Below are 27,611 nucleotides of genomic sequence, written 5' to 3'. Positions count from 1 at the left end.
AAATGAGCAGCTGCTTGTGTGGGTCCATTTATATTGCTATGCATTCACTCACCCATCTGCTGAACCTGTTACTCCAATACAGGGCAACAAGGACCAAGAGACTACTTTACATGATCCATCCCTGGTCAACACATGGCACACACTATAGCCCACTTCTGGGCCATTTGGAGCTGCTCAATAAAGTAAAATTCAGATCTTTGAGATGTGAGAGGTATACTTGTGTACACTGAGCACAGATGCATGTGGATGAGGAGAATGCGCATATTCTATACAGAGTCTGAGTCATGGCTCAAATCTAAGCCCCCAAGGCTATAAAACAGCGTGCTATGTACTACTAGAATTAGAAAGTGGGAGCTAGCTGTTTCTTGGCAACCAAGCAGGAAACTGACTCCCAAAATGACTCTGCTAAAGAAATTGGCAATACCTGAGCACACCGAGTGCCAGGACAGGTCAGGAGGTCAATCATCCATCCATCCATTTTCCAACCTGCTGAATCCGAACACAGGATCACAGGGGTCTGCTGGAGCCAATCCCAGCCAACACAGGGCACAAGGCAGGAACCAATCCCGGGCAGGGCGCCAACCCACCGTAGGGAGGTCAATCAAAAGCATGAAAAGTCCAACTGAGAATCAACACTGATTCACATAGTTACAATTAAGAGATGTCAGGGTCTCAGACTGTGGATCCCACCTTGGCACTTAGAAGATCACTTGTAGCTTTCAGAGTTTTGCTCTCTATAGCACCATCATCATCAGCCCTTAGCTGCGTGTTGCCATATCTTCATCAGTTCCATACAAGACCAGGGTGAACTTAATCAAGAGTCCTGCATTATCCAAAGAAGAAAACAATTTATGTTGATTAAAAAGAAAATGCTTTTAACACCATATTAGACAAAATTAGAGTAGTGATGAATAAAAGAGTTCCATTTCGCAGTTGTTCAAACTTAACCCCTAAAAATTAATTTTGTGCATAATTGCAAAATGCAAAATTCATATAATGAGTTTTTTTTTGGTGATGGGGTGGGGTTGTTAAAGTTGTATGGGGCTGAAAACAGGGAGTGTTGCTCCCTAAGTGTTATTCTGCAGTTTGCTCCATAGACCACATTCTATTGTTGCTGCTACAACTATGATCTTTCATTTCTCTTTCCATGAAACTCTATGCACTCTCATCTCCCTCACACACTGAATGTCTGCACGTTCATGCCACTGGTTCCAGCTGAGATTGGTCATTTGGGAGCAGAGGAAATACCATCTACGCTCACTTTCCTCAATTCTGTAATCTGATCCAAGACAACAGCATCAGCCATCAGTCAATTTTACCCCTTGAAATACATTATATTGCCAAAAGTATTGAGATACCTGCCTTTACACACACATGAACATTAATGACACCCCATTCTTAATACATAGGCTTTAATATGGAGTTGGCCCACCACCCTTTACAGCTATAACAGCTTCAACTATTCTGGAAAGGCTTTCCACAAGGTGTAGGAGTGTGTTTATGGGAATTTTTGACCATTGTTTCAGGACAACATTTGTGAGGTCAGGCACTGATGTTAGATGAGAATACCTGGCTCGCTTGCAGTCTCCGCTCTAATTCATCCCAAAGGTGTTCTGTCAGGTTGAGGTCAGGGCTCTGTGCAGGCCAGTCAAGTTCCTCCACACCAAACTCACTCATCCATTTCTTTACAGACTTGCTTTGTGCACTGGTGCACAGTCATGTTGGAAGAGGAAGAGGCCATCCCCAAGCTGTTCCCACAAAGTTGGGAGCATGAAACTGTCCAAAATAGCTTTGTACGCAGATGCATTAAGAGTTCTTTTCACTGGAACTAAGGGGCCAAGCCCAACCCCTGAGAAACAACCCTACACCATAATCCCCCCTTCACCAAACTTTACACTTGGCACAATACAGTCAGGCAAGTACTGTTCTCCTTGCACCTGCCAAACCCAGACTCATCAATCGGATTGCGTGATTGGTCACTCCAGAGGATACGTTGCCACTGCTCTAGAGTCCAGTGACGGTGTGCTTTACACCACTGCATCCGAGGCTTTGCATTGCACTTGGTGATGTAAGGCTTGGATGCAGCTGCTCGGCCATGGAAACCCATTCCATGAAGCTCTCTACACACTGTTCTTGAGCTAATCTGGAGGCCACACAAAGTTTGGAGGTCTACAGCTATTGACTCAGCATTTGCTGTCCCCGCTCTGTGATTTCACGTGGCCTACCACTTCATGGCTAAGTTGCTGTTGTTCCCAATTGCTTCCATTTTGTTATAATACGACTAGCAGGTGACTGTGGAATAGTTAGTAGTGAGGAAATTTCACAAATAGACTTGTTGCACAGGTGGCATCCTATCACGGTACCACGTTTGAATTAACTGAGCTCCTGACAGTGACCCATTCTTTCACAAACGTTTGTAGAAGCAGTCTGCATACCCAGCTGCTTGATTTTATAAGCCCACCGCAGAGCACACACACACACACCAAGCACACACTAGGGACAATTTAGAATCGCCATTGCACCTAACCTGCATGTCTTTGGACTGTGGGAGGAAACCCATGCAGACACTGGGAGAACATGCAAACTCCACGGAGGAAGGACCCGGGAAGCAAACCCAGGTCTCCAAACTGCAAGGAAGCAGCGCTATCCACGGTGCCACCGTGCCGCATGAGAGGAATCTCATTGGAGCAATTAGACCATGAAGTGATGCTCCACATTCTTTCAGACAGATGTTGATGAAAAGTGTTTGATTAAAATCATCTCTCATATGACTACCACAGTAACTATTATATCAACCCAACCAGGATGTGGGGGGGTAGACTTAAGATACTTGGGTGTCTCCAGCTTCAAGTGCCCAACTCTACACTCTTAATGTATAAACTAAAAAGCTAACCTCTATTTCTGTAGTCGCCTTTGTTCTGCAGCTCCAGGGTCCAAACACCACGGGGGTTTTCATCCCACGAGTGAATGGTCATGAAAGGCCAGTCACTGTATCCATCTCTGGAGTTGTCTAATGGCCTGTGAAAAAAACAGAAGACCAAAGTTGAAAATACTCTTCTCAGTTCAGAATTTACGCGTTCCTGCTTCTGTGTGTCTTTAAAATATAGGTTGTCATGTAATAATCAGCAAAGAAAAAGGTGCTATGAAACATTAAGCAGGGATATAATCTGCAAAAGCAACCCAAGGTGAGCAGTCAAGACAATTAAAGTAATGAAGAAGAACTAGAAACCATGGTGATGGCCCACAACCAAGTTCCAAACAGATGTTCCCACAGGTCAGAGAGCACTTCACCCTAGCCTATTGGAGCCCTCACACAAGTCCCATCAGCCTGTTCTCATGGATATTGAAATACATATAATGTATTTCCCATTTCAGTACCAACTCCAATTATTTTCTGGCATACTCTGAACAAAATCTGTATTTTTACCATATTTTAAATGTTGTTACATTGTATATAGACATCACACTGAGCCACTTTACATACAGCACTTTTATTATCTGTACACCAATGTGCACTGTTTAATTGACAATCTCATCAGTTCTTTTCCTAGCAGACAAGATCAGACCAATCAGGTATCTGATGGTTGCACTCAGGTCAACCCACCCACTACCACAGCTAGTTTCAACCAGAGTGCTGTGTCACAGTGGTGCTGTGACAACTACTCAGGTGTTCTGTGGAAATAATATTGAGCCGCACCCGGATCTTAACCTTAGAGAGACAACCTCCTCGGGTGGTCAAGACCTGTCTGAGGAGGACAGGACTACCTGGAGAAGATGGCATAAAAGCAACTCTGTAATCGTTATGTTGCAGACACAGCACTTAGAGTACTTCAGACATGTCTCCTGATTGCTGGAGTCCATCTGCCTGGGTGTGTGGTCACCAGAATGTCTCATAGGACCAGAGAACTGTGGGCATATCAGCTGCCTGTGAGGCAGAGATGGGTGGACAAAAGGACTAACTAGCTGAGAGATGCCAGTAGTGTGCTCACTACTCAGAGCTGTTTTTTTACCGGCTTCTCTGGTAGTCCTGCCTCTTCAGACAGCTGAGCACATGTATGAGATACGATGTGTTTATGGTTAGTAGAATAGTGGTGTGCATGTGCCTTGAGATGTTTTTGGTTACAAAAAGTGTGCCACCAAAGGAAAAAGGTAGGGAAGCATTGCACTAGCAACAGCACACAACACAAATGATCACATCAAATGAAACAAAATCCTCAGGCCGAGAACAATGCTTCTCGGTAACCTGCTAATAAAGAACATTTTAAACTTTTGTTTCTGTAAAATATAACACAGAAGTTGGTGATACTGTTAGTTAACATTAATGACTTTTATATAAAATTCTTTAGTTAGTGGCAAGTGGTTTTGCTTTTTACATACAAGGCTTCCAAATAACATGAAAAGCACCTACTGTGATAGCCATGTCTGTCGGTCAGTCTGTCCACCTGCATGATACAATTCACTCAAAGAGGACTGATTTGGTTCAATGTTGGCACAAAATTTACATTTCTCTGTACATATTTTTGAATTTTTTAAAATCTTCCAATGAAATGTATTGGTGAATTTCCAAACTTGTCTCTCTTGAAACAGAGAAAACAATTCTGTCTGATGTCAAATACAAATTAGTTCACTGTGTCGATGTTTCCTTGAGAGCAGCTACTTTAACTTGAATAATAAACTTTCTTTCTTTCTTTCTTTCTTTCTCTCGCGAGAGTAGTGAGTGGGCGGAGCTTTGTGAGAAAGTGAGAGTGAGAGCGGGAGTGTTTGAAGGTTTGTGATTTTACTGTTTTTTTTTTTCCTGCTTTTTTGTTCTTAATTATTATTCTGTCTCTGACTGTTAATCTTTTGGTTGGAGTGGTTTATTCTGAGGAAGGCCAGAATGGCCTCCTCAGGAGGGGTCCGTTTTCGGAACGGTGATTTCGAAAAACTCACCCGACAACATGGAGTAAAGCTAATGCCAGAAGCGAACTGTTCTCTAGAAGAATGTGTATTGGCTGTAGGGAATGTAATAGGCTGTGACAATGTTCGTTCAGCCTCAAGAATGAGCAGTGCGGTGGTTGTGTTTGTTGCCACAACGGATTTTGTCCATAGACTGGTAGAAAATGGAGTTGTTATAAAAGACACTTTAACTCCCGTAATGCCTCTTACAACTCCGGCAAAAAAGATTACCCTATCTAATGTACCTCCTTTTCTATCTAACGAGACCCTTGAAAGAGAGCTATCTCGCTATGGACAGTTAATCTCACAGATTAAACGTATACCTTTAGGATGTAAAGCACCCCAGTTGAAGCATGTGATGTCTTTTCGGAGGCAAGTTTTAATGATTTTAAAAAATACAGCGGATGAGTTAAACGTAGCGTTGAGGTTCCGAGTGGACGGTTACGAATACGTTATTTTTGTCACCTCGGAACCGATGAAATGCTTTAAATGTGGCAAAGCTGGTCATGTAGCAAGAGATTGCAAAGATGTTGTTAAAGCTGCAAAATCAGGCAAACAACTGACCATAGATGAGAACCCCGACCGCCATGGGGATGAGACAGATTCGGCAGAGAAGGCGTCTGCAGTTAATAACGCGGCAGAAAGCAGCGGCGGGATCGCTGCTGTTCAGAATGAAGACGCTGCTAGCGATCAGACTGCGTTGGTCCAATTGATCAGCGATTCGCTTGATGCTGATCCCAAATTAAATGAGGATAATGGAAATCAGGACACCCCTGTATTAGAGTCTGGAAACGCTGCTAATGAGTCGGGTGTCTTGGAGGTATCGGACACTGCTACAGAATCGGTGGTCACAAGCATATGGGGCGATATGGACATGGAGAGTGTCGGCTCCGACAGTACTTTCAAAACACCAAAGGCTGTTAAAAGACACTGTGGGGCAGATGAGCAAGTTGCTTCTAAAAAAAGAAGCTTTGAGGAGACTGCAGCTGCGGTTGACACGGAAGCGTCCTCGGTTTCAGATTGTGGGGAGGACGGTTATTTAACTGATTCCTCTGTTGTGTCAGAAAGTAGTCAGGACACCACAGAAGGATATGGATTCTACAGAATTAGAGCCTTTCTGATTGAAACAAAGGGGAAAAGAGTGGATGTACAGAACTTTTTTCCAGATGTTAAATTATTTATTTCCTCCGTTAAACGGTTAATGAAGCAAAGATCGGGCACTGAGGTTTTTTCAGACAAGGAGGGGTGGAGGCTTAGAAGTATTTTAAGAAAATTACGTACCTCTGCTAATTTAACAACTTGTTAATAATGGCTAAAGAATCAACATTTTTTATATTACTTAATGGTTTTATAACATTTGTTTTGGTTCCATTATTTATTTTACCAATGTACGATTTTAAAATTGGGAGTCTTAATGTTGCCGGTTGTAAGAGCCCTCTCAAGATAGCGAAAGTGTGCGACTTCCTGAGAGGGAAGCATCTGACAGTGGCTTACCTGCAGGAGACGCACAGCGAAAATGCTCTCGAAATTGAGTGGCAGAAATGCTGGGGAGGAGATGTGTTTTTTAGTCACGGGTCTACACGTAGCGCTGGTGTTGCCATTGGTATATCTAAACAAATGTGTCCGGCATCGGTGTCTGCCTACGAAGTAATAAAAGGGCGGCTGCTTAAAGTAAAGGTTGAAGTGGACAACAGCCGGTTGGTTTTTATTAACGTTTATGCTCCAACAATTGGCAGTGAAAGAGTGCGATTTTTTAAATGTCTTGAGAGTACTTTAGCAGAGTGTGACCCGGATGAATGTGTGTTTTTAGGTGGGGATTTTAACTGCACCCTTACTGACGCATTGGACAGAAACCATGCAGAACCCCACCCGCGATCTGCCAGAGAGCTGAAAGCGCTCATTGAGCGATATGAATTGAAGGATGTGTGGAGGGCCCTGAATGAGGGAGACAGGCAGTACACGTGGGCACAGGTGCGAGGTGGCACTCTTTCACTTGCCAGGCTTGATCGGTTTTATACTTTTAACCATCATCTTAACCGTTTTAATTCATGTGTCATTGTGCCTACAAGTCTTTCAGATCATGCATTAGTTACCTGCAATGTTCTTATGTCATCTTTAAAGTCAAAAAGCTCTCATTGGCATTTTAATGAGCTTTTATGTCAGGACTCCCATTTTAAAAATTGTTTTAGGTACTTTTGGACACAGTGGCGGGAAAGGATATGTCAGTTCTCTTCTCTGGGTCAGTGGTGGGATGTTGGTAAAGTGCAGATTCGCCAGTTTTGTCAGCAGTATACTCTGAATGTCACAAGGAGTTTGAATGATTCTATGAAAGAACTGGAGGAAGAGATAACAGCACTCCAGCAGGACTTTGACTCCTCTAAGGGCAGTGAGCACCTGGACATGTTGAAAGTGAGAAAGGCTGCCCTCGCACAACTGACTGATTATAAAGTCCAAGGTGCTTTGGTTAGAGCCCGTTTTCAAGCAGAAACTGAGTGTGATGCTCCAACCAAGTACTTTTTTGGACTGGAAAGAAAACAGGGCCAAAGCAGAATGATTCATTGTTTGCGTGACCCCTCTGGAAGTGAGATGACAAGCTCTTCTCATATTAGGGCATTTGCTGTTGATTTTTATTCTAAACTTTTCTCATCTGAGCTGGTGGAACAGGACACTGCTTGTTCGGGTTTTACTAAGGGGCTGCCGCAGGTGCCAGAGGAGGAGTTACCAGCTTTACAGAGAGGGCTTACCCTTGAAGAACTCTCACGGGCATTGGCAAGTTTAAACACTGGGAAAGCTCCAGGTATTGATGGACTTACTGTCGAATTCTACAGGTTGTTTTGGGAGTTCATCGGACCAGACCTACTTGCGGTTCTTCAAGAGTGCTTAGATAAAGGTCTCCTCCCCTTGAGCTGTAGAAGAGCTGTTGTTGCCCTCATTCCAAAAAAAGGTGATCTCTGTAATATTAAGAACTGGAGGCCAGTAGCCTTGCTTTGTACTGACTATAAAATATTTTCTAAAGTGTTGGCTACAAGAATGAAGGAGGTGTTGGGGCATGTCATTCACCCTGATCAGACTTACTGTGTGCCAAACAGGTCCATATATGATAACATCTTTTTTATCAGGGATACATTTGACATCTGTAAACTATTTGGATTACGTGGTGGTCTAATTTCCTTGGACCAGGAGAAGGCTTTTGATCGGGTGGAGCATCGATACCTTTGGCGAGTACTAATGGGATTTGGTTTCCCTCCCTGCTTTGTTTCCATGGTTCAGGTGCTCTATAGTGACATTCAGGGTGTACTGAAAATCAATGGTGGACTGAGCGCTCCTTTCAAAGTAGATAGAGGGATTAGACAGGGTTGCTCCTTGTCTGGCATGTTGTATGCCCTGGCTATAGAACCCCTGCTGATCAAATTAAGGGAAGTGGTGGGTGGACTGACTGTCCCTGAGTGTTCAGTGCCTTTGAAGGTCTCAGCATATGCAGATGATCTCGTAGTATTAGTTGCAAAACAACAAGATGTGGATGGGCTGGTATCCGTGCTGGATGAGTTCCAAAAGGTGTCATCAGCTAAAGTAAATTGGACCAAGAGCTCTGCAGTACTATTGGGTAACTGGATGGGTCCTTTTCCTTCATTGCCATCTGGACTGAAATGGACAAGAGATGGAATTAAATACCTGGGATTACATCTGGGAGGCATAAACAGTGACATTAAGAATTGGGAAGGCGTTGCAGAAAAGGTCAGAAACCGTTTACAACGCTGGAGATGGCTACTTCCCCAACTGTCATATAGAGGAAGGACGCTAATCATAAACAACCTTGTTGCATCTGCTCTGTGGCACAGGTTGGCATGCCTGGAACCCCCACCAGAACTGATTACTGAAGTGCAACGGGAGTTGATTAGTTTTTTTTGGAATGGGAAGCATTGGCTGTATCAAGGTGTTTTGTACTTGCCCAGGAGTGCAGGAGGACAAGGACTGGTGGACATCTGTAGCAGGAAAAATGCGTTCAGACTACAAACTCTGCAAAAACTGCTCTATGGTCATATGGCTGTGTCTTGGAAGCCACTAGCATGTGCTCTCCTGCGCCAAGTTGGCAACCTGAAATTGGACCGAGCACTTTTCTTAATGGACAGTGATTCCTTCCCCATTGGTAATGTGTCAGACTTTTACCGGAGTTTATTAAGAATCTGGCAACAGTTGAACTGTCGGTTAGAGGAAAAATCGTTGAATTTATATTGGAGTTTAGAGTTGCCAATTGTCTCTACCATGGCAGTAGAGTCAACATCTCTGAAACAACGCCTGATCAGGGCTGGTATTCTACAAATTAAAAATTTGATTCAACCACAGCTACTCAGTTGGCTGAGCCCAGAGACGGTGGCTGCAGCTTTAGGACTGAGCTCTGTGCGCACAGCAGAAAGATTTTTGCAGCAGATCTTTTTGAATATACCTTCAACAGCTAAGGATTTCTTGAAAGACTTTTTCAAAGCTACAGATTATCCAGAGCCTTTGTCTGCATTTCCAAATTTGTTAATTAATGCCAATGAGAACACGATGGAGGAAAACAACAGGAGAAGAACTAAATATCTTCCTTTTGACTCTGCGGAAGGGAAGGAGCTTTATAATGTGTGTGTCCAGGCTCGATACCAGTCCCAACTATGCAGATACCCGGATACACCCTGGAGGGATAAACTGGGAGGGGTGGAGGGTGTCGGCCCCATTTGGGAAAGTCTGTACAGTCCACCATTGAATAAGAGAACTGGCGATCTGCAGTGGAGAATTGTTCATGGGATTGTGGCAGTTAACTCTTTTTTGTCTTTACTTAACTCCAACATCTCAGAGATGTGTCCTTTTTGCCAACAGAGAGAAACTGTTTTTCACTGTTTTCTTTACTGTTTTAGGATTCAACCTCTTTTATCTGTACTTGGCAGTGTTTTTATGGTTTTGGGTGTTTATTTTACCAATCAGGTTTTTATATATGGTTGTGCTAATGTGAGAGCTAAAAAGAATGTTAGTAGATTAGCGAATTTTTTATTGGGCCAGGCTAAGCTTGCCATTTATATCACCAGGAAGGAAAAAATTAAGAGTGAAGGGGAGTCTGACTTGGTGGGGTTCTTTAAAGCACAATTAAAAATACGAATTTTATTAGATTTCAAGTTTTATAGGATGACCCACAATTTGCAAACATTTATAGAAAAGTGGTGTACAGTGAATGCAATTTGTAAACTTGATAATGAGGAGTGTGTTTTTGTTTTGTGAATTACTTATTATGAATCTACAACAAATTACTCATTACTAGGTTACATAGGATGTTCTATTTTTTGTTGGTTTGTGGATTTTTGTATTGATTGTTGAATGTTTAATAAAAGGTATATTTAAAACTCAAAAAAAAAAAAAAAAAAAACTCTTTCTTTCTTTCTTTCTTTCTTTCTTTCTTTCTTTCTTTCTTTCTTTCTTTCTTTCTTTCTTTCTTTCTTTCTTTCTTTCTTTCTTTCTTTCTTTCTTTCTTTCTTTCTTTCTTTCTTTCTTTCTTTCTTTCTTTCTGCTCCTGAGAGCAAACCACTGAAACCTCTGCAGTTTTGAGCACTGAAGCAAAGGACACCTCAGACCAGGACACATAATGGGGCAGGGTCAGATGTCTGAATGTTGCTATATAAGAAAGGTAACAATGTTGGATGTGTATTTATTTATTCAGTTTGCTAATGATATTTGTTGTTTATTCTTTAGGGTACTGATGATATCGTTTACTTATTCATTACCATCCCTTACTCTACCAGAATGCAGTGGTAGATAGAACTTTATTTGTGCCCAAGGGGAAATTTGGATTTTTACAGAGGCTCTTTAAATAAATAAAAAGAAAGAAAGAAAGAAAGAAAGAAAGAAAGAAAGAAAGAAAGAAAGAAAGAAAGAAAGAAAGAAAGAAAGAAAGAAAGAAAGAAAGAAAGAAAGAAAGAAATGCACATACTTTGGTTTGGACACACACCTGAATGTCTATAAAGCAAGAAAATTAAAAAGAAAGAAAAGTTCTGACTTGGCTGTCACAGTGAGGCATTATGCAGGTGTACTGCTCTTGGTATAAAGGTCCCTCATAGCATTTCTTGACACACTTCTGCTGAATGATTCATGGGCTGAAAGTCCTCAATGTTAGTGTGTCAGAGAGAGACTGTGCAGCATGGTTCATAATGGTGCTGAGTTTTGTTTATAACTCTCTCATTTGCTACAGCTTCCACGGAGTCCACAGTGTCTCCCATAACTGAACTTGCTCTTTTAATTCGCTTGTTGTTTCGGTGGGACTCTCATGAAATGATGTTACAGGCCCAGCACATCACAGCATAGAAAATTACACTGACCAATACAGAGTTAGAGAAGATGTGAAGGATGTCACTTCCCACATTAAAGGAATGCAGTCACCTAAGGAAAAAGAGCCTGCTGTGCTCATTCGTCTATAGTTGCTTTCAAAGAGAAAGAGACAGGCTACACATGTCAAGGTGGGACTAGTGGGTAGTAAGACATCGTTCTTTCCCATTTGCCACGTCCAAGTAGGAAATATGGCTAAAAAAACATATTGCAGTACGTTCATAAATTTTGACAGTGTCAGTATACACCGATATTAAAATATACAGTATATTTATAAAAATATCCATCCATTATCCAACCCGCTATATCCTAACTACAGGGTCACAGGGGTCTGCTGGAGTCAATCCCAGCCAACACAGGGCACAAGGCAGGAAACAAACCCTGGGCAGGTCGCCAGCCCACCGCAGGGCACACACACCCACACACCAAGCACAATTTCAAATTGCCAATGCACCTAACCTGCATGTCTTTGGACTGTGGGAGGAAACCCACGCAGACACGGAGAACATGCAAACTCCATGCAGGGAGGACCCAGGAAGCGAACCCAGGTCTTCTAACTGAAAGGCAGCAGTGCTACCCACTGCGCCACTGTGCCACCCCCTTATAAAAATATATATTTTAAAATATTTGTATATTGTCACACGCGTGTTTAGGAGACAACTAAAGGGCTTGAATAAATGTAATTCCACGCCGGGCCAGGGGGTGGCGAAGTGTACTAATTCTCTCTCTCAATCCCTTGCAGACCATTCTCGGGAAATCCCGCCTGTTTCTGGGGCAGCCAGCAATGTCACTTCCGGTTCCGGACTTGATGACATCACTTCCCTTACTGGCCTATAAAACCGCCATCTTGCCTTCAGTGTATCACTTCTGTTTTGGACTCAGTTGTGTGAACATGTCTGTTCGTGATAAGCATTTTTGCACCCAGGAAATATTATATGGGTGGCTGCCCCAAACCTTTGTAATGTCTTTGTGTAGTTCTTGTGACAATATCTTTTAAAAACTGCAATGTACTTTTTGACAAATAACAAATGAATTCATGATCAGTTGTGCATACAGGTATACATCTTATCTGTCAAAATGCTTGCTAATGCTCTTCTGCACAAATGGCTTGTTATGATCCTAGTTTGTTTTTAATTTTGATTTCTTTTTCTTTTTTGAACTTTGCATATGAAACCACCGTTTATTATGTTTATTTACGGTCACCAAAAATATTTTTCAATGTTACTTAAAGTTGTCTTCTTGTGGCATCTTTTCCTAATACCATCTTGGTTTTGTTTTGTATTTTGGTGTCAGATCAGTTAGGACTCTTGGTATCAAACTCAGTGACGTTATTGTCATATATGTATTCTTGCAGTTCCTTCTCTTTTCCTCTGCTCTGCACAACAGTATTTACATCTATGGCTTGAACCAATTAATGTGCTGCTTCTTTCTCTCTCTCACTCAGTCGCTATTAAGTAAATGCAGGACAAGAAATGGCTTTTTCCCATCCTGTCTTCCTGTTTCAAACTACAGGCGTTAAATACGCATATACAGTTTCAAAGCTGCTAAAGCCAAGGCAGAAATCTAGGCAGCCAGAGACAACACTGACTCATCAATAAGGTTGAACTGCACACCACTCTGGGTAATATTCGTTAAAGAGTAGGCTCGCTTATTACACACAGTTCACAAAAAGACATTCTACTCAATACACAAACACACCTACACATAATCATATCTCACTTTTCCTTTTGCTCGCACAGATTTGCTCATTTTGTGTTTGCAAGTTTTCCAGTACTTTTTAGAATGCCTTTTTTGCCTAAATCCATATCGGTGGTATTCTGGATCAATCGGTTCATAGCCCACTCCTGCCGGTACCCTTCTATAGAGTATTACTTTTGTTATAATTAAAGCCTTTCTTTTCTCACACTTTGGTACATTTGAAATTATGTGGGTTCAGGGCTTGCTCAGTAGCCCTGTGCATTCACAAGTTAGCGCTACATTCAAGGGTCCCTTCCTACCATGCCCAGTCCTGTGCTCTAATTCTCATCCTAGATGCTACTTGACACTTACCTGACAGTGACCAGAACGGATCTAGTCCCTCCAGGGCTGGTTAGGGTGATGGCCAGGTCTCCACGACGGCTGTAGGACAGGGAGAGCTGTACCTGGACATGTTCCAGTGAGCGAATAAAATTTTTTGTCCCTTGGCAGCCGGAAACATTCATTAGCACCACCATGCGCCTTGTGATTTTTCTGCAAAACAAAGACACCATTCACAGTGAGAACAAAGTAAGAATGAACTTCCCAGCTGAGCAATGTATTGTTTCTTCTCACAGTGGAAACAAATCAGAGATGATTGTACACACGTGGATATTGAATGCTAAAGGCATTGTGACTCACTGAGGCAGCAATGAAGATTTAATCAGGCACTTCCTCTGGGGTTTCACTCTTCTCCATGTTCTGGCCAAGTCCACTAGCATCCCGGCATCCAAGAGGCCATATCCATAGTGGTGGCTCACTTATGGGAATTCCATTGGTTACAAAGAAGAAATATAAATAAGACATTTCATTTAAAATATAATATGCTGCAGACTCTACCCTCAGGATATGTACCACAGTTCATCAAGGACATCTTCCTCTGTACCCTGCTCTTGACTGTATGGGTGTCTGCAGGCCGTACAAAGTAGTAAATCCTTATTATTCAGGAAACAGATAATTTTTTCAAAGGTCATTTAAGTAGCAACATCATTACTTCAAAGGACAGAATAACATTCTTAAAACATCTTTTAACACCCTTTCACATATATTCTGGGTCCCCATTAGCCACTATTATGGACTATTGGTGACAATGGCAATGTTTCAAAGGCTATTATGCAATTCTGAAAAATTCTTCACACTCTCAACTGTATTATGGACCTCCAGAGAGAGGCTACATTACCATTTGAAAGACCATTCTGGAAACCTGATTGAAACGTCTATATTGACCATTGCAAATGACCCACTCTTCTGTAGGACACTAGAAGTATCCTTCTTTAAAGAATGGTTCACCTTTATAAAAGGATGAGTGTCTGTGTTTCTGTCTGATAGCTATGTCTCTGTTATTCTGGAAGATGGCACATCATGAACATTTTAGTAATAAAACGCATTGTATTTTTCATTACCAAATATTAACACTTCATTTACAAATCTCATACCAAATGGCATATAACAGAGACATATGCATTGCATTTGTCACTCCTACAGGTGGTGCATTCCAAACATTAACATTGCTTTTATGAATCTCAAACCAAATGGCATATAATAGAGACATATGCATTGCATTTGTAACACCATCAGATGGCACATCATAAACATTAACTCTGCTTTTAGGAATCCCATACCAAAAGGCATATTACAGAGACAAAGAGGGCTACGTTGATTACTTAAAATTTCAACCCATCTCTCAGTTGTTATCTTTCACAAGCCATGATGGATTTCCGCTTGCACTAGTGGCGTTTAGCTCATCAAGGATGCTAGGGCATCGCCCCATCTGTTTTTACTGGAAAACATAGTGAAACGTAAATTTATTTCAAAGTGAATACTTGCTTTATATCAAAATAAATATTCTGATTTTTTAATGTTTTGTTTTACGATATGTTTGTCAGATTTTCTTTTAGAAAATAATCAACATTTTTTAATTATTTACATAGTAACTGTACTGGATTATCTGTCTGTGCTGCTGTGGTGCTGGTCATGGCACCCTGTAACTCTGCTTTTAGGAATCCCATACCAAAAGGCATATTACAGAGACAAAGAGGGCTACGTTGATTGCTTAAAATTTCAACCCATCTCTCAGTTGTTATCTCTCACAAGCCATGATGGATTTCTGCTTGCACTAGTGGCGCTTAGTTCATCAAGGATGCTAGGGCATCACCCCATCTGTTTTTACTGGCAAACATAGTGAAACGTAAATTTATTTCAAAGTGAATACTTGCTTTATATCAAAATAAATATTCTGATTTTTTAAAGTTTTGTTTTACGATATGTTTGTCAGATTTTCTTTTAGGAAATAATCAAAATTTTTTAATTATTTACATTGTAACTGTACTGGATTATCTGTCTGTGCTGCTGTGGTGCTGGTCATGGCACCCTGAGGGGCTACTTCCACATCTCCTGACTGCACTTTTCCTTAGTCAAACAGCAATGCAGAAAAGTTCAAGGTTAGGGTGGTGAAGAAAATGCCCTTGTGCAAGTGAGTGGATGTAGCTGCACACAATGGACATGTTGCAGAAAATCTCAAAATGTATTTCAGAGAAGATGCTTGCTGAAAGGTTAAACATTAAGCAGTTGGGACCAGAAAACCTTGATATTCCTCCAAAGTAGCAATCAGATGAGAGTGGCAAGTTTATATGGATTTTTTCTGTGGATGAGCACAAATCTGTTATTGGAATGAACCTATGGTAGAGCCATTGATAGGACTTCAGTTCCCAGTAGTCAGCAAGAGTGTGCAGGGCCAACTGAAGGATACACTGATGGGTGCAAAGCTTAAAGGGAGTTGGTGTTTAGGAAGAGGAAAGGAGCAGAGAACAGAGCAGAGCTTCAGTGGTCTTTTGCACATGGCATCTAAGTATGCATGTGTTACAGAAAGTGTCTCCTCCACTCTATTCTGCTCTTAAGTACAAGGTGTCATGGCTTTTTTTTGCGAAGTGTATCATTATATTATGTGATTCATCCACTTAAAGTCAAGGTCACTTTTATTTGTGGGGTATCTCTGACTTGCTGACTAGAGTTGCTCATCTCTTCGATGGGCCATGTCTCTTACATGATTAAAAATTGGTGGGTATGTCAAATTATTCAACTTCATACTGACCTTCCAGCACAGTTGTGCTGCCCCCTTTTTCTGGCCTGATAGAGCCAGTGTTGTACGAATGGTTAATGGTTAACAGCTACAGCAAGTTCAGCTGTAATCTCAGCTTTTCTTACCTTTGCCCCTGCTGTCATGGTACATAAAACATGAGAAATAAGACAAGACAAGCTTCTCTTCGGTCTGCAAAGTCCAAAACAGCCTCGTTCCTTATTCCTTGTCACTATATTATTTGCATTGTACTTCCAGTTGAGTATTCACTGGTTGTCATCTCTCACGCACACAGAGCCCACCAATATGTGAATTTCCCATTGGGATTAATAAAGTATCTATCTATCTATCTATCTATCTATCTATCTATCTATCTATCTATCTATCTATCTATCTATCTATCTATCTATCTATCTATCTATCTATCTATCTATCTATCTAATACAACTAAAGAGAAAATCAAACCTGTTTGACTGCATCAGAGCGAGTCATGGACTAGCTGGTGTGAGTTGTCAGGGATATCAGGCTACACAACTGCTCTTCATGGAAGAGAATCATTGACTTCTTCCAATTCGATCAGATTATGGAGGCTTCAACTGAAGCCCAGTAATATGACATGGACTTATGATTTGTATATCCTAAGTATCAGCACCCTCCATAGCTGATTTATTGTGTATTCCAATAACTGGGCAGTAACAGTACGTTCAGGTTACTGTGAGATATTTTGCACACTGGTTGAAATCCCATAATTTTAATGTGTAATAATGAAAACCATCAGCTTGACTGTACTGTCTCAAAAATGTTGATGATCTGAGACAGTATTTAGAGAGAGAATCAAGAAAACAGCATAGTCAAATAAAAAAAAACACACAAAAGTTCCTAAATACCAAAGCCACAATGAAATCCAAAAATCTTAAGTCAAAAAGTCATGTAAAATTTTGAGAGCCAGACAGTAAAAATTCACAAAAAACACACATAGTCTTGAGATTTATCTATCAACCTCGGGAAATGCAAATGTATAAAGATTGACCTTTATACTGCTGCATCTATGACATCACAGCAACTGAGACGAAATGGTAATGTCCATGGGGAAAAAAAAGCAAAACAGCATCATAGGAAGATGCAACAAAATAAATACTTTGATAAATACATTTTATTTGTAAAAAATCAACTAGATACTTGGAATTCTCATATCCAAAACATCAAAAAGAGAGCCAAACATGTTACAAGCAAGGTGCCATAATGTTTTAAAAAGTATATAATCAAACATTGTATTACCAGGATGACTGGTTACACCTCCCAGTAGGGAAACCACACCATGCCATTGGCCAGCACCATCACTATATCACAGGTCTTTATGTGTTCAAAGAGAATTTTTGACTTCTACCACCACTCTCAAGCCAACAAGAACATCTGCCACTTTGTTACTCTCTTTGTTTCCAGCAACTGTAAATCATGAAGAACCTTCACGTCTCCAGAAAAAAATGGACTTTTCACGACATTCCTTTGTTCATCATAAATTACCTTTGCGCCCAACTGCATTGGCGGCCCAGTCATCTGCTGTCAGCGTTTCAGGTTTCGAAGCTCGCACAATAAGGTGTTGCACATCGCGCCAAGTTAAATTAGGACTGCAAGGAAAATTACAGCAATCACTCTTTCAATAGTTACAAAATGACATGTGTTGGACAGAATGATCTAAAGAGAGACCCCTATTAGACAGTAAATTCCATGGCAACCATTCCCTTGTACAAGCACACCCTGCCCACCAGTTGGCGAGAGCTTGTGTGGGATGACCTTCATTACTATTAACAGAATACAACTGGGGGCTGAAGTTACTACTGGTTGAAATGGAGTGTAAAATAAGTGATATGTAGCATTCAAGGTGATAAATATTTTGCATGTCTTTATTTGTAATGTTAAAGAGTTAGGAAGCTGGACAAACCAGTTTTCTATCCCCAGAGTTTTATTGATGAGGAAAGCACTGTCTGGATCAGGTTTATAGTTTAATTATTTCCTTTCTTTGAGCTACATTATTTGTATGAAAATGTGCTATATAAATAAATGAAATAAACAAATAAAACTCCTCACAGGTGGTGCAGTTGTAGTGCTGCTGCTTTACAGTAAGGAGGCTGTGGAAGATTGTGGGTTCGCTTCCCAGTTCCTCTCTGTGTGGAGAGTGCTTTGAGTACTGAGAAAAGCGCTATATAAATGTAATGAATTATTATTAAATGTTGTTGTTGTTTCTTTTCTGTTTGCTTGGTACAAGACAGAATGCTTGACTCGGGAGCTGAGCTTGCAGGAGCTGCTTCATTAGTGACTGTTACACTCATGCTGTAAAGTAGTTGAACTGGTAAGGGGCTGCATGAGTGGTTTCATTGGTGAATGGCCCAGGAAGGGATTCGTTAACTTAATTTATTAGCTTAATCTATTAGTCATTTCAATTGGATTGTGGCTAAAATAGGACTGGGTGAAACAAGGGAGTTGCCTGCACACTCTGGTCTAGGATTTGTGAAAGGAATGGTACAAGTTAGTCTCTCTCTTTATCTCTCACCATCTGGCCATGAAGAGAAGACCACCTCTCTCAATTACCATTTCTCCATGATTAAGATAACTTTATCTTAGCAGCCATACTGAGACAGACATGTGTCCCGTTTCAATTCTTCATTTAAATGCCATGTAGTAGCCAAGACCAAGTCGGCCAGAATACCGGACTTAAAGGACAGGACTATTGATGCAAGAAGCACTGCTTCTTAGGCTGCAATGGTATTTTTGTCACACTCATTTTATTTTGCTTATAATTTGGCCATATTACCTATAATACATAATTAAATGTGAAGCTCATTCTCCTGCCATATTGTGAGGTTAACGATATTGAAAGGAAGGGTGCAGTAAGTGCTAACGTACAAAATCTGATCATAGATTGGTAAGTGTATGGGATTTCAGGCATTTTGGTAAAGTCTTCATAATGAAGATTATCAAAGGGGAAAATATGGTCTCATAGGACCCTATACAACAAAACCGGGTTAAAGTTAACAGTAGGTGGATCAATAGTCATTGCAGCACCTTGAAGAAATCACTTACTTGGCTTCCAGTGCAAGTGCAATGACACCAGCAACCAGCGGGGCTGAAGCTGAGGTCCCAGAATGTCGTTGTGTACAGCGGTGCCTCAAGTCTGTGGTCACCTGGCAAACAAAAAGCCATCATGTTCATCCTACATTAAGTAAGAGTCTCGTAGGCAAGGATCAGAAAATGAATTTTAAATTATTAAAAATGTCACAAAAGTATTAGGCTAATACAAAACAAGAGAAAGCAGCACATCAGTTACTGTTACTGTCATTCATGCATTTCCTTCAGGCTGGAAGCAAAAATCCCAAGACAGAATCTAGAAATTACAACTTTAGGGGGTACATATAATAATATGAATACATTTAGGATTTATAATTATCTTTATATGGGCTTTGATGAGAAAACAGGGTGGCTTTAAGTACTTAATAAAGGGGTGATGCCACATACCAAAACCCAAGTGATGCTCTTTCTGAGGTGAACAAGGAAACCAAAAAGTTGCTGGAATAAATATGTGAAATAAATTTCAATTCACTTCTAGAAAAATGTGTGCCATTTACAGAAAAAGAACATTCCTATCTGAAACTCTGTATGCATCCATTTATCATCCAACCCGCTATATCCTAACTACAGGGTCATGGGGGTCTGCTGGAGCCAATCCCAGCCAACACAGAGCGCAAGGCAGGAAACAAAACCCAGGCAGGGCACCAGCCCACACACACGGGACAATTTTGGATCGCCAATGCACCTAACCTGCATGTCTTTGGACTGTGGGAGGAAACCAGAGAACCCGGAGGAAACCCACGCAGACACGGGGAGAACATGCAAACTCCACGCAGGGAGGACCCAGGAAGTGAACCCAGGTCTCCTAACTGCGAGGCAGCAGCCGCTACCCACTGCACCACCGCGCTGCCACTCTGTATGCATTTGCTTTTAATTTCATATTTAAATAAAGATCCCTAGAGAACAAAATGTGTATATCCTCAACAAGTATAAAGCATCCGCTAGATAATGGCGGAGCTGCTGACACTGACTTTCTGGCCACTGAGTTTCCGATGGCGTATTTTGGGGCGTCTGTGTGGAAAATGAGCAGCATGTCATTTTTTTAATGCAGCTCTCCACAGTGATGCAAGTGCGAGGCATACATAGAACTGATTTTACCATTGGTGCATAGATCACACGCTTCACACAGAGGCAGAAAAGAACACAGGTAAACAATTAAGAGTGATCAATGCTCTAGGAAACAATATTCCTTGTTTTCCACTGCAAAAATCTATTTTAAAACCCACAAAAACTCCTTAGTGTCAGTTTTGTAAAGCTATGAGAATCGATACTTACCTGTTTTGTTCATCACTATTTGTTCCTTTAAAAAAAAGAACCTAAACTACGGCCTACAGATGATCTTTCAAGCGCTTATACTTCATCTAACCAGCTGTAAAGAACCTGGAATTAGGTGCCTGCCTATGTTATCTGACTCATGGGAGCAAAATGAAAGAACGATACAATGAACAGATAGATAGAGGTAAGCACTAAAATTAAGTGATGAGTAGAAGACCAAACCATAATGGGACACTAAATCAGCAGTCTGCTAAAGCGACACAAGAAACAACAAGTCCCATAAGCACTTCCAAAAATTGCCCTGTAGGGAGTGGATTACCATTGTTACACACGTGTGTATAGGGGGCAGTCAAAGGGCTTAACTGAGGGTAAGATGCCGAGTCTGGGGTTGATGAAGTGCACTAGTGTCTCTTCTACCTCTTCTACAGATCATCAGAGGGGAAACCCAGTTAAACCACAATCAACTTCTGCATCCCCTTCCAAACCATGCCCTCCTATTGAGCTCACTTCCGCCAGTTCCCTCACAGACCTGCTTATTCCTGCCCAATGCTTATAAAAGTCCAACACCTCAAGTTTCTTTAGTTCTGCTTGGGACTCAGTCTTGTGAGATTACTTTGGTGTAATAACATATTAATACTTTTGCCTCACAATATACGGGGTGGACCCCCAAAACCTTTTCTGTTTGTGTTTCCCTTCTTACACCATCAAAACCCTGACTAGAAAGCACAAGCACTTAGAGCACAAAAGGAACTACCAGAGAAGGCAAGGCAATCCACAGCAAACATCATCCCAGTGCAGAATCCCGAGATGAAGTCAAACACACCTTTCCCTAGTGTAGTGGTTCTCAAACTGTGGGGCGGGCTCCCCTAAGGGGGCGCAAAGTAACAAAAAGCGGGGCGCGAAGATGTGAAAAAAAGAAAACAGCAATCGAAAATATGAAAAATACATCTATTGAAACAAAACAAATTAACTTAAACTACATTCTGATACTAGAAAAATAAATATAGAGTTAGATAAATGTTGATAAAAGTTAAGTAGGTATAATAAAATTTGCATCTATGATATATCATTAATTAAAAAAGAACAAATTGGTATTAATGGGCTCCTTTCAAAAACATTAGAGGGGTGCGATTAAAACTGTTATGAAAACTCGGGTCGCAAATACTTAAAGGTTGAGAAATGCTGCCGTAGTGCATACAAAATGAACCAACAAGAATTATGGGACACCCTCTAGATTTATAGGGCAGAGGGCAGTTATTGGCGGCGCTTGGCAGGCGGCTCCGCCACTTGGGGAACCACCCCTAAAACACATGATACATAACAAAGGCTACATAGAAACACAGAAAAAAACAAAAATACAGAATGAACATTAAGCACATAAATTAACAAATCAAAAATGAGCAAAAGATGCATTGAACATGAACTTGAATCCCAGTCAGTGGAGGAACCCTGGTTGAGATATGAAAGTCTTAACAACTTACCTTGTGATTTTATCTTATTTATCCAAACATCACCCAATATCAGCCAGAGCACATAGGAGTGAACACAACCACAAGTGCTGAAGAACTACGATACTAAACACCATTGAATAGCTATATGAGTGACTCTATTACACAACAAGTGAGAAATATAAAACAAAAGGTGGTTAACAGAACTGAATTAACAGACAAAAATTCAGAAGATTGCATAACCTAATAGGTCAGTCGATATTACATTGCCTTCACTTTTACTTTTACTATGAATAGAATTTCCACTTTCAAAGATTGCTGGAGACAAAACTGGTATAAAGGGCTCGAGGCATGTGCTTAGTGTCCCTATCATAAATTACACCTGCAAGTACTAGTTTCCAGATTACACAGAGTAGATTATGATTTTTGTGAGGTCTTCTTAGTGAATTGTTACTAATGCAAGGTATTAAGTTTCTTCTTGAGGTTCACTAAATTAATTTTTGAGGCCGACTTGGAAAAAAAGTAATGTTTTTTATAGGATCATTCACAAATGACTGGCTCAGAGTGTTAAACAGAGCTCCATATTTGAAAAAAAATTAAATTATTCATTTAGTCATTTTAAAAAATTATTTATTTCAATATGGGTCCAACAGACTGCCCAGGCAGCTTGGGATGCCAGAACACAACTAAACAAATTCACGAGCATTTTTTTAATGATGAAATAATAAAGTAGGTTGAATGTTTAAAATGGAAAAGAGTAAAGTGTGTTAGTGATAATTAAAAGAAGACTACTTCACATTATGGAAAATAAAAATCTATGTATTGGCATAAAAGTAATTAACAGGCATAAAAATAATTAACAGCTTCTGAAGCATTAGATTTAGCATAAATTAAACATGACAAGCAAATAAGATATGTCAAGCAAATAGTTAAAATAGAGATACAGTGATCCCTCGCTATATCGCGCTTCGCCTTTCGCGGCTTCACTCTATCGCGGATTTTATATGTAAGCATATTTAAATATATATCGCGGATTTTTTGCTGGTTCGCGGATTTCTGCGGACAATGGGTCTTTTAATTTCTGGTACATGCTTCCTCGGTTGGTTTGCCCAGTTGATTTCATACAAGGGACGCTATTGGCAGATGGCTGAGAAGCTACCCAGCTTACTTTTCTCTATCTCTCTCTCTCTCTTGCACTGACTTTTTCTGATCCTGACGTAGGGGGATTGAGCAGGGGGGCTGTTCGCACACCTAGACGATACGGACGCTTGTCTAAAAAATGCTGAAAGATTATCTTCACGTTGGCTACCTTCTGTGCAGCTGCTTCGTGAAGTGACATGCTGCACGGTGCTTCGCATACTTAAAAGCACGAAGGGCACGTATTGATTTTTTTATCTGTCTCTCTCTATCTCTCTCTCTCTCTCTCTGCTCCTGACGGAGGGGGTGTGAGCTGCCGCCTTCAACAGCTTTGTGCCGCGGTGCTTCGCATACTTAAAAGCCAAACAGTCCTATTGATTTGTTTGCTCCTTTGAAGAGGAAGATATGTTTGCATTCTTTTAATTGTGAGACTGAACTGTCATCTCTGTCTTGTCATGGAGCACAGTTTAAATTTTTGAAAAAGAGACAAATGTTTGTTTGCAGTGTTTGAATAACGTTCCTGTCTCTCTAGAACCTCTGTGTTTCTGCGTAAATCTGTGACCCAAGCATGACAATATAAAAATAACCATATAAACATATGGTTTCTACTTCGCGGATTTTCTTATTCCGCGGGTGGCTCTGGAACGCAACCCCCGTGATGGAGGAGGGATTACTGTATTAGTCATATTGCATTTTCTACTTAAGCTTGAAGCAAAATTACCAATATTGGGAAAGGAAGGATAGAGCAGGAAGAGAATGACGTACAGAAACTACCCGAGGACAATAGAAGGGGGAATAAGGAGAACACCTGTTGTCTGAAGGCTGGGAAGCAAGGAATGATACCAATGACAATTGAATACAGAAAATGGTCAAGGTAGGCACGCAAGAAACCAGCTGGAATAGTGAGTCAGCAGAAACAGCAAAGGCATTGTTACAACGAGGTCAAGATGATGTAATGTATGGAAAATAAAATTAGTATATCCATGTATTAGCATAAATAAATATAGAAAAATATATAAGCATTAACCTTAGTGCAGATATTAATGCAAGTCAGGCCTGCCAAGCAAATGATTAAATAAAAGGCACATGCCATATTTCTTTTTAATTAAAACTTTGCTTTAGCCACCAAATATAAAATAGCTTGAAAGCCAAGGAAGGGGAAATGATAAGAGAAAGCCCAAAAATGGAAGAAGGAACATCTGACCAGCCAAGGCCAATCAAAATAAGCAAAAACAGAAAATAAAAATGAACAATAGAAAGTAAAAATACCGGTGGCCAGCTGCAGAAGGAAATCAGGAGATAATAATGGTTCCCTTGAGAACTCGGGATACCGGCTGGACAGGTGCAGAGGGGAGTCAAAGGGAACAGCGAATGAGCTAATTTGAGCGAGGTCAGGATGATAAGAAATAATTATATAAACTGTGATTTTTGGCCTGTTCAGTGCTCAGTCCAATTTGGCCACATTGGGTTGAGTCTGTGTTATTATTGTTGTTTTATTGCAATAAAACCATATACTCTGTTTGCCTATCTTATGTCTCCTAATAGCCTTCATTTCAGGTAAAAACCTCTTGGAGCGTCTTTTGCTCCGAAATTTTCGCCAGACACGACAACATGAGGCTTGCAGAAAATGCAGTAGAGAACAGGGAGGTGGTTAGGGGTGGGTTTAACCAGTGTTTGTCTATTTTGTGTTAATTTGTTATTAACACATAATTATTCAAAATTTTGATGTTGATTTTAAAGCTTTGCTTACTCTTTATCCTTAGTTTGTCCCTTGTTTTAGCAGCATTACCATTTTGGGCGTTGCATTGCTAGGAAAGGCTCACTGTTGCTACCTTGTGACAGCCAAAATTCATGAGAAACATCATCAAAGCAATTTTTGAAAGTCCCTAAAGTCTTACTCTACACCACAATACCTGGTAACTTATTCCATGTGTCTGTGGTTTTCTGTTGAAGAAAATCCTTTAGACGTTTGTGCAGAAAGTACGCTTAACAATTTTGTGACTATTAATTAAAGCTGTAATGTGTGATCCACACTTTGAAATGCAGTCTGAATTCGTCCATGTTAGGAGGTGCTGACATCATCTTGTTGGTACTTGTTTTTAAACTCGGCAATAGAAATGATTCACTCTTTTGTCAACACTCTAAAAATGAGTCATTCTGAATGCTGGTGTCTTCATCCAGGCAACTTTGGATGGAATAGACGTCTAATGGCATGTTCCTTTTGTTGACACAGCAAGCTGTGCCTGTTATATTCAAACGTTATTGCCTTTAAATGTAAACCTGTGCTCCATTTAGCATCCCTTACCATCTTATGCCACCTACAAGCCTGTTATTGACAGCAACAGCACTTCTTTATCCAATCAGAAGTTCTTACCCTTTCATAAAATTAAGCACTTCAGTCATGTCACCTCTTAATCTCTGCCTACATAGAAAAAGCTCAACTCCTTCAATCTTTCCTTATAACTCATACATTGCAGTTCTGGAATCAGTCTAGTTGTTCTTCCCTGGACAGTCTCTTGTGCTGCTATGTCTTTTTTGTAGCCTGGACACCAAAACTGCAGGCAGTACTCCATGTGAGGTTCACTAATGAGTTATAAAGCTTAAGCATAACCTTCTTTGACTTGTACTTGTTGTGATTCCGCAAGGATTTTCCCACTAGCTAGGATTCAGATCATTGTTCTGTGTCTTCTTTGTTCATTTTTAATTCTTTTGTTTGTATTAAATTTTATTTCTGTATATTATTTGCATTATTCATTGTTTTTGATTTTTTTTTCCATGTATGTCTCTGTTACATGCCTTGTGTTTTATGGATTGTTGCCCAAGGGGTGGGGTCCCCTGCCCATCTCTGAAAACTACGGCTTTCAGCCCTAAAATGGTGGGGTCAGCCCACAGTCCCTTATGGTTCACTGAAATGCACTTGGGAGTTGATGGGTGTTTCTTTGTGATTTTGCTGTGCTTTTTTGGTTTCTTGAATTTTCACATATTTGCTCTGTTTTTTTTATTTTACTTTGCCATTGAATTACTGTTTTGAAGCGTTTTGCTTCGGATTGTCTTTATTGTTTAGGAAACTCCTTTTGCCTATGTGCTCCTCTGAGCTGATTTTTGTACTACATAGCATGTTTGTATTGATAACTATTTTCATTTATAAAGATTCTATGTGGCACTATGTGTTACTAGCCAGTGTTTTTGATAGTATTTCCATCTCTAGTGGTCATTTTTGGAATTGTTCAGGACTTACAAGCTTAATAACACTGTAGCTTTGTAACAGTACTCCACACATCAATCTACAGTGTATAACCTAATCATGGGTAACCATGGATGTTTTCTTGTTATTTCAACATTGATTTTTGGTTTAGGTATTGGGTTTAGATAAACTGATTGTCATTTTTAAAGGTTTTGACCTTAGCTTGTCTGTGGATTTGGCCTTTCCCTTGAGTCTTCATGGCCTTCCATTTTCTTCCATCTTGGCAGAACATTTTGTAGGCTTCCTGACTTTTCCGAGTTATGTTCTGGATTTGACCAAACTCTTACAGTACTTACTTATCCACGCTGTCAGCCAAGCTCATGTTGGTGAAGACTCATCTTTGTTACAAGGATATGAACATACAGTCAAGAATGTACTGAAAAAGGGAGTTCTTAGACAAAAATTTCGGTTAAGAAAGGCTCTTACGATTTTGCGTTGGCCTCTGTCACCACCACTGTAGGCAGTGGTGAGAGTTGAGGAGCAGGCCTCGCTGTACCAGGGCACTGTCCCTGACTCTGTGGTACTGCTCACAGACACGGTGTAGATGCTGCTGCTGTAGCCATCACAGTTGCAGTTGTCATATAGGGACCCCCCATTACCAGAGGCCCAGACAAAGATGGATCCCAGGCCATTCCGACCCTGCACAACACAAAAAAAACAAAAAAACAAGTCCCATAACTATCTGCTAGTCCTTGCAATGATGCAAGGCTTCATTTCAGCAGGTCTACCATACAAACTAAACTAGTTGAGGGAAAAGTACAAAGTAAAAATTATTCCTTCCCACCCTAATTAAAAAGGGAGGAAGGTGGTAGGTTGTAGGCCAGTGTTTCTCAACCGAGCGAAAAAAATGGAAATAGAAGTAGAAGCTATTTATTGAAACAAACTTGTTTAAAATTGCAACTGTTTATGGTAGAAAAAATCACACAGTATGTTGACTATTGGTATTAGTGTAAATGACTGCTCGCTTCGCTCTCCAACCCCCGGGCCTGCACTACACACTAGCGCCTTTGCAGTTCTGCTGCTCGTGTATGGGGATGTGGATGTACAATTTAAACAGATTTTTATTTTCATGGGAATTGTTATATATGCGTAATAGAACTAACTATTTTACATTACAGCAAGTAATTAACCATATTAAAAAATAGTAAAATGCAATAATTTGAAAGTAAATTATGTTTCATGTTGCGTTAGAGGTATTTGTTGTGTTATATGTTTTTGTTCTGTTTGGCTTTGAAATTAACATGCAAATACTTTTTAAACTTGCACTTTTATTGTAAAACTTAAT

At 40.4% G+C, this 27,611-nt stretch overlaps 1 protein-coding gene across 1 annotated transcript in view; it reads right to left on the bottom strand.

The window, feature by feature from the left end:
• Positions 1–758: 758 nt before the first annotated feature.
• LOC114656645 (proprotein convertase subtilisin/kexin type 4-like) overlaps positions 759–27,611 on the bottom strand; it is a 107,532-nt gene continuing 80,679 nt past the window's right edge. Inside the window, exons 11-17 of the mRNA XM_051931271.1 lie at positions 26,753–26,965; positions 19,178–19,278; positions 17,621–17,724; positions 13,663–13,780; positions 13,336–13,515; positions 2,894–3,018; positions 759–823 (exon numbers count right to left, since the gene is read on the bottom strand). Coding sequence (XP_051787231.1) covers positions 759–823; positions 2,894–3,018; positions 13,336–13,515; positions 13,663–13,780; positions 17,621–17,724; positions 19,178–19,278; positions 26,753–26,965 — 906 coding nt within the window. The remainder of the gene's footprint in view (positions 824–2,893; positions 3,019–13,335; positions 13,516–13,662; positions 13,781–17,620; positions 17,725–19,177; positions 19,279–26,752; positions 26,966–27,611) is intronic.

Source organism: Erpetoichthys calabaricus, chromosome 8 (genome assembly GCF_900747795.2).
Source record: "Erpetoichthys calabaricus chromosome 8, fErpCal1.3, whole genome shotgun sequence".
Lineage (NCBI taxonomy): Eukaryota > Metazoa > Chordata > Cladistia > Polypteriformes > Polypteridae > Erpetoichthys > Erpetoichthys calabaricus.
The sequence above is the reverse complement of the archived record's forward strand: the minus strand, read 5'-3'. Positions and strand labels throughout refer to the sequence as shown.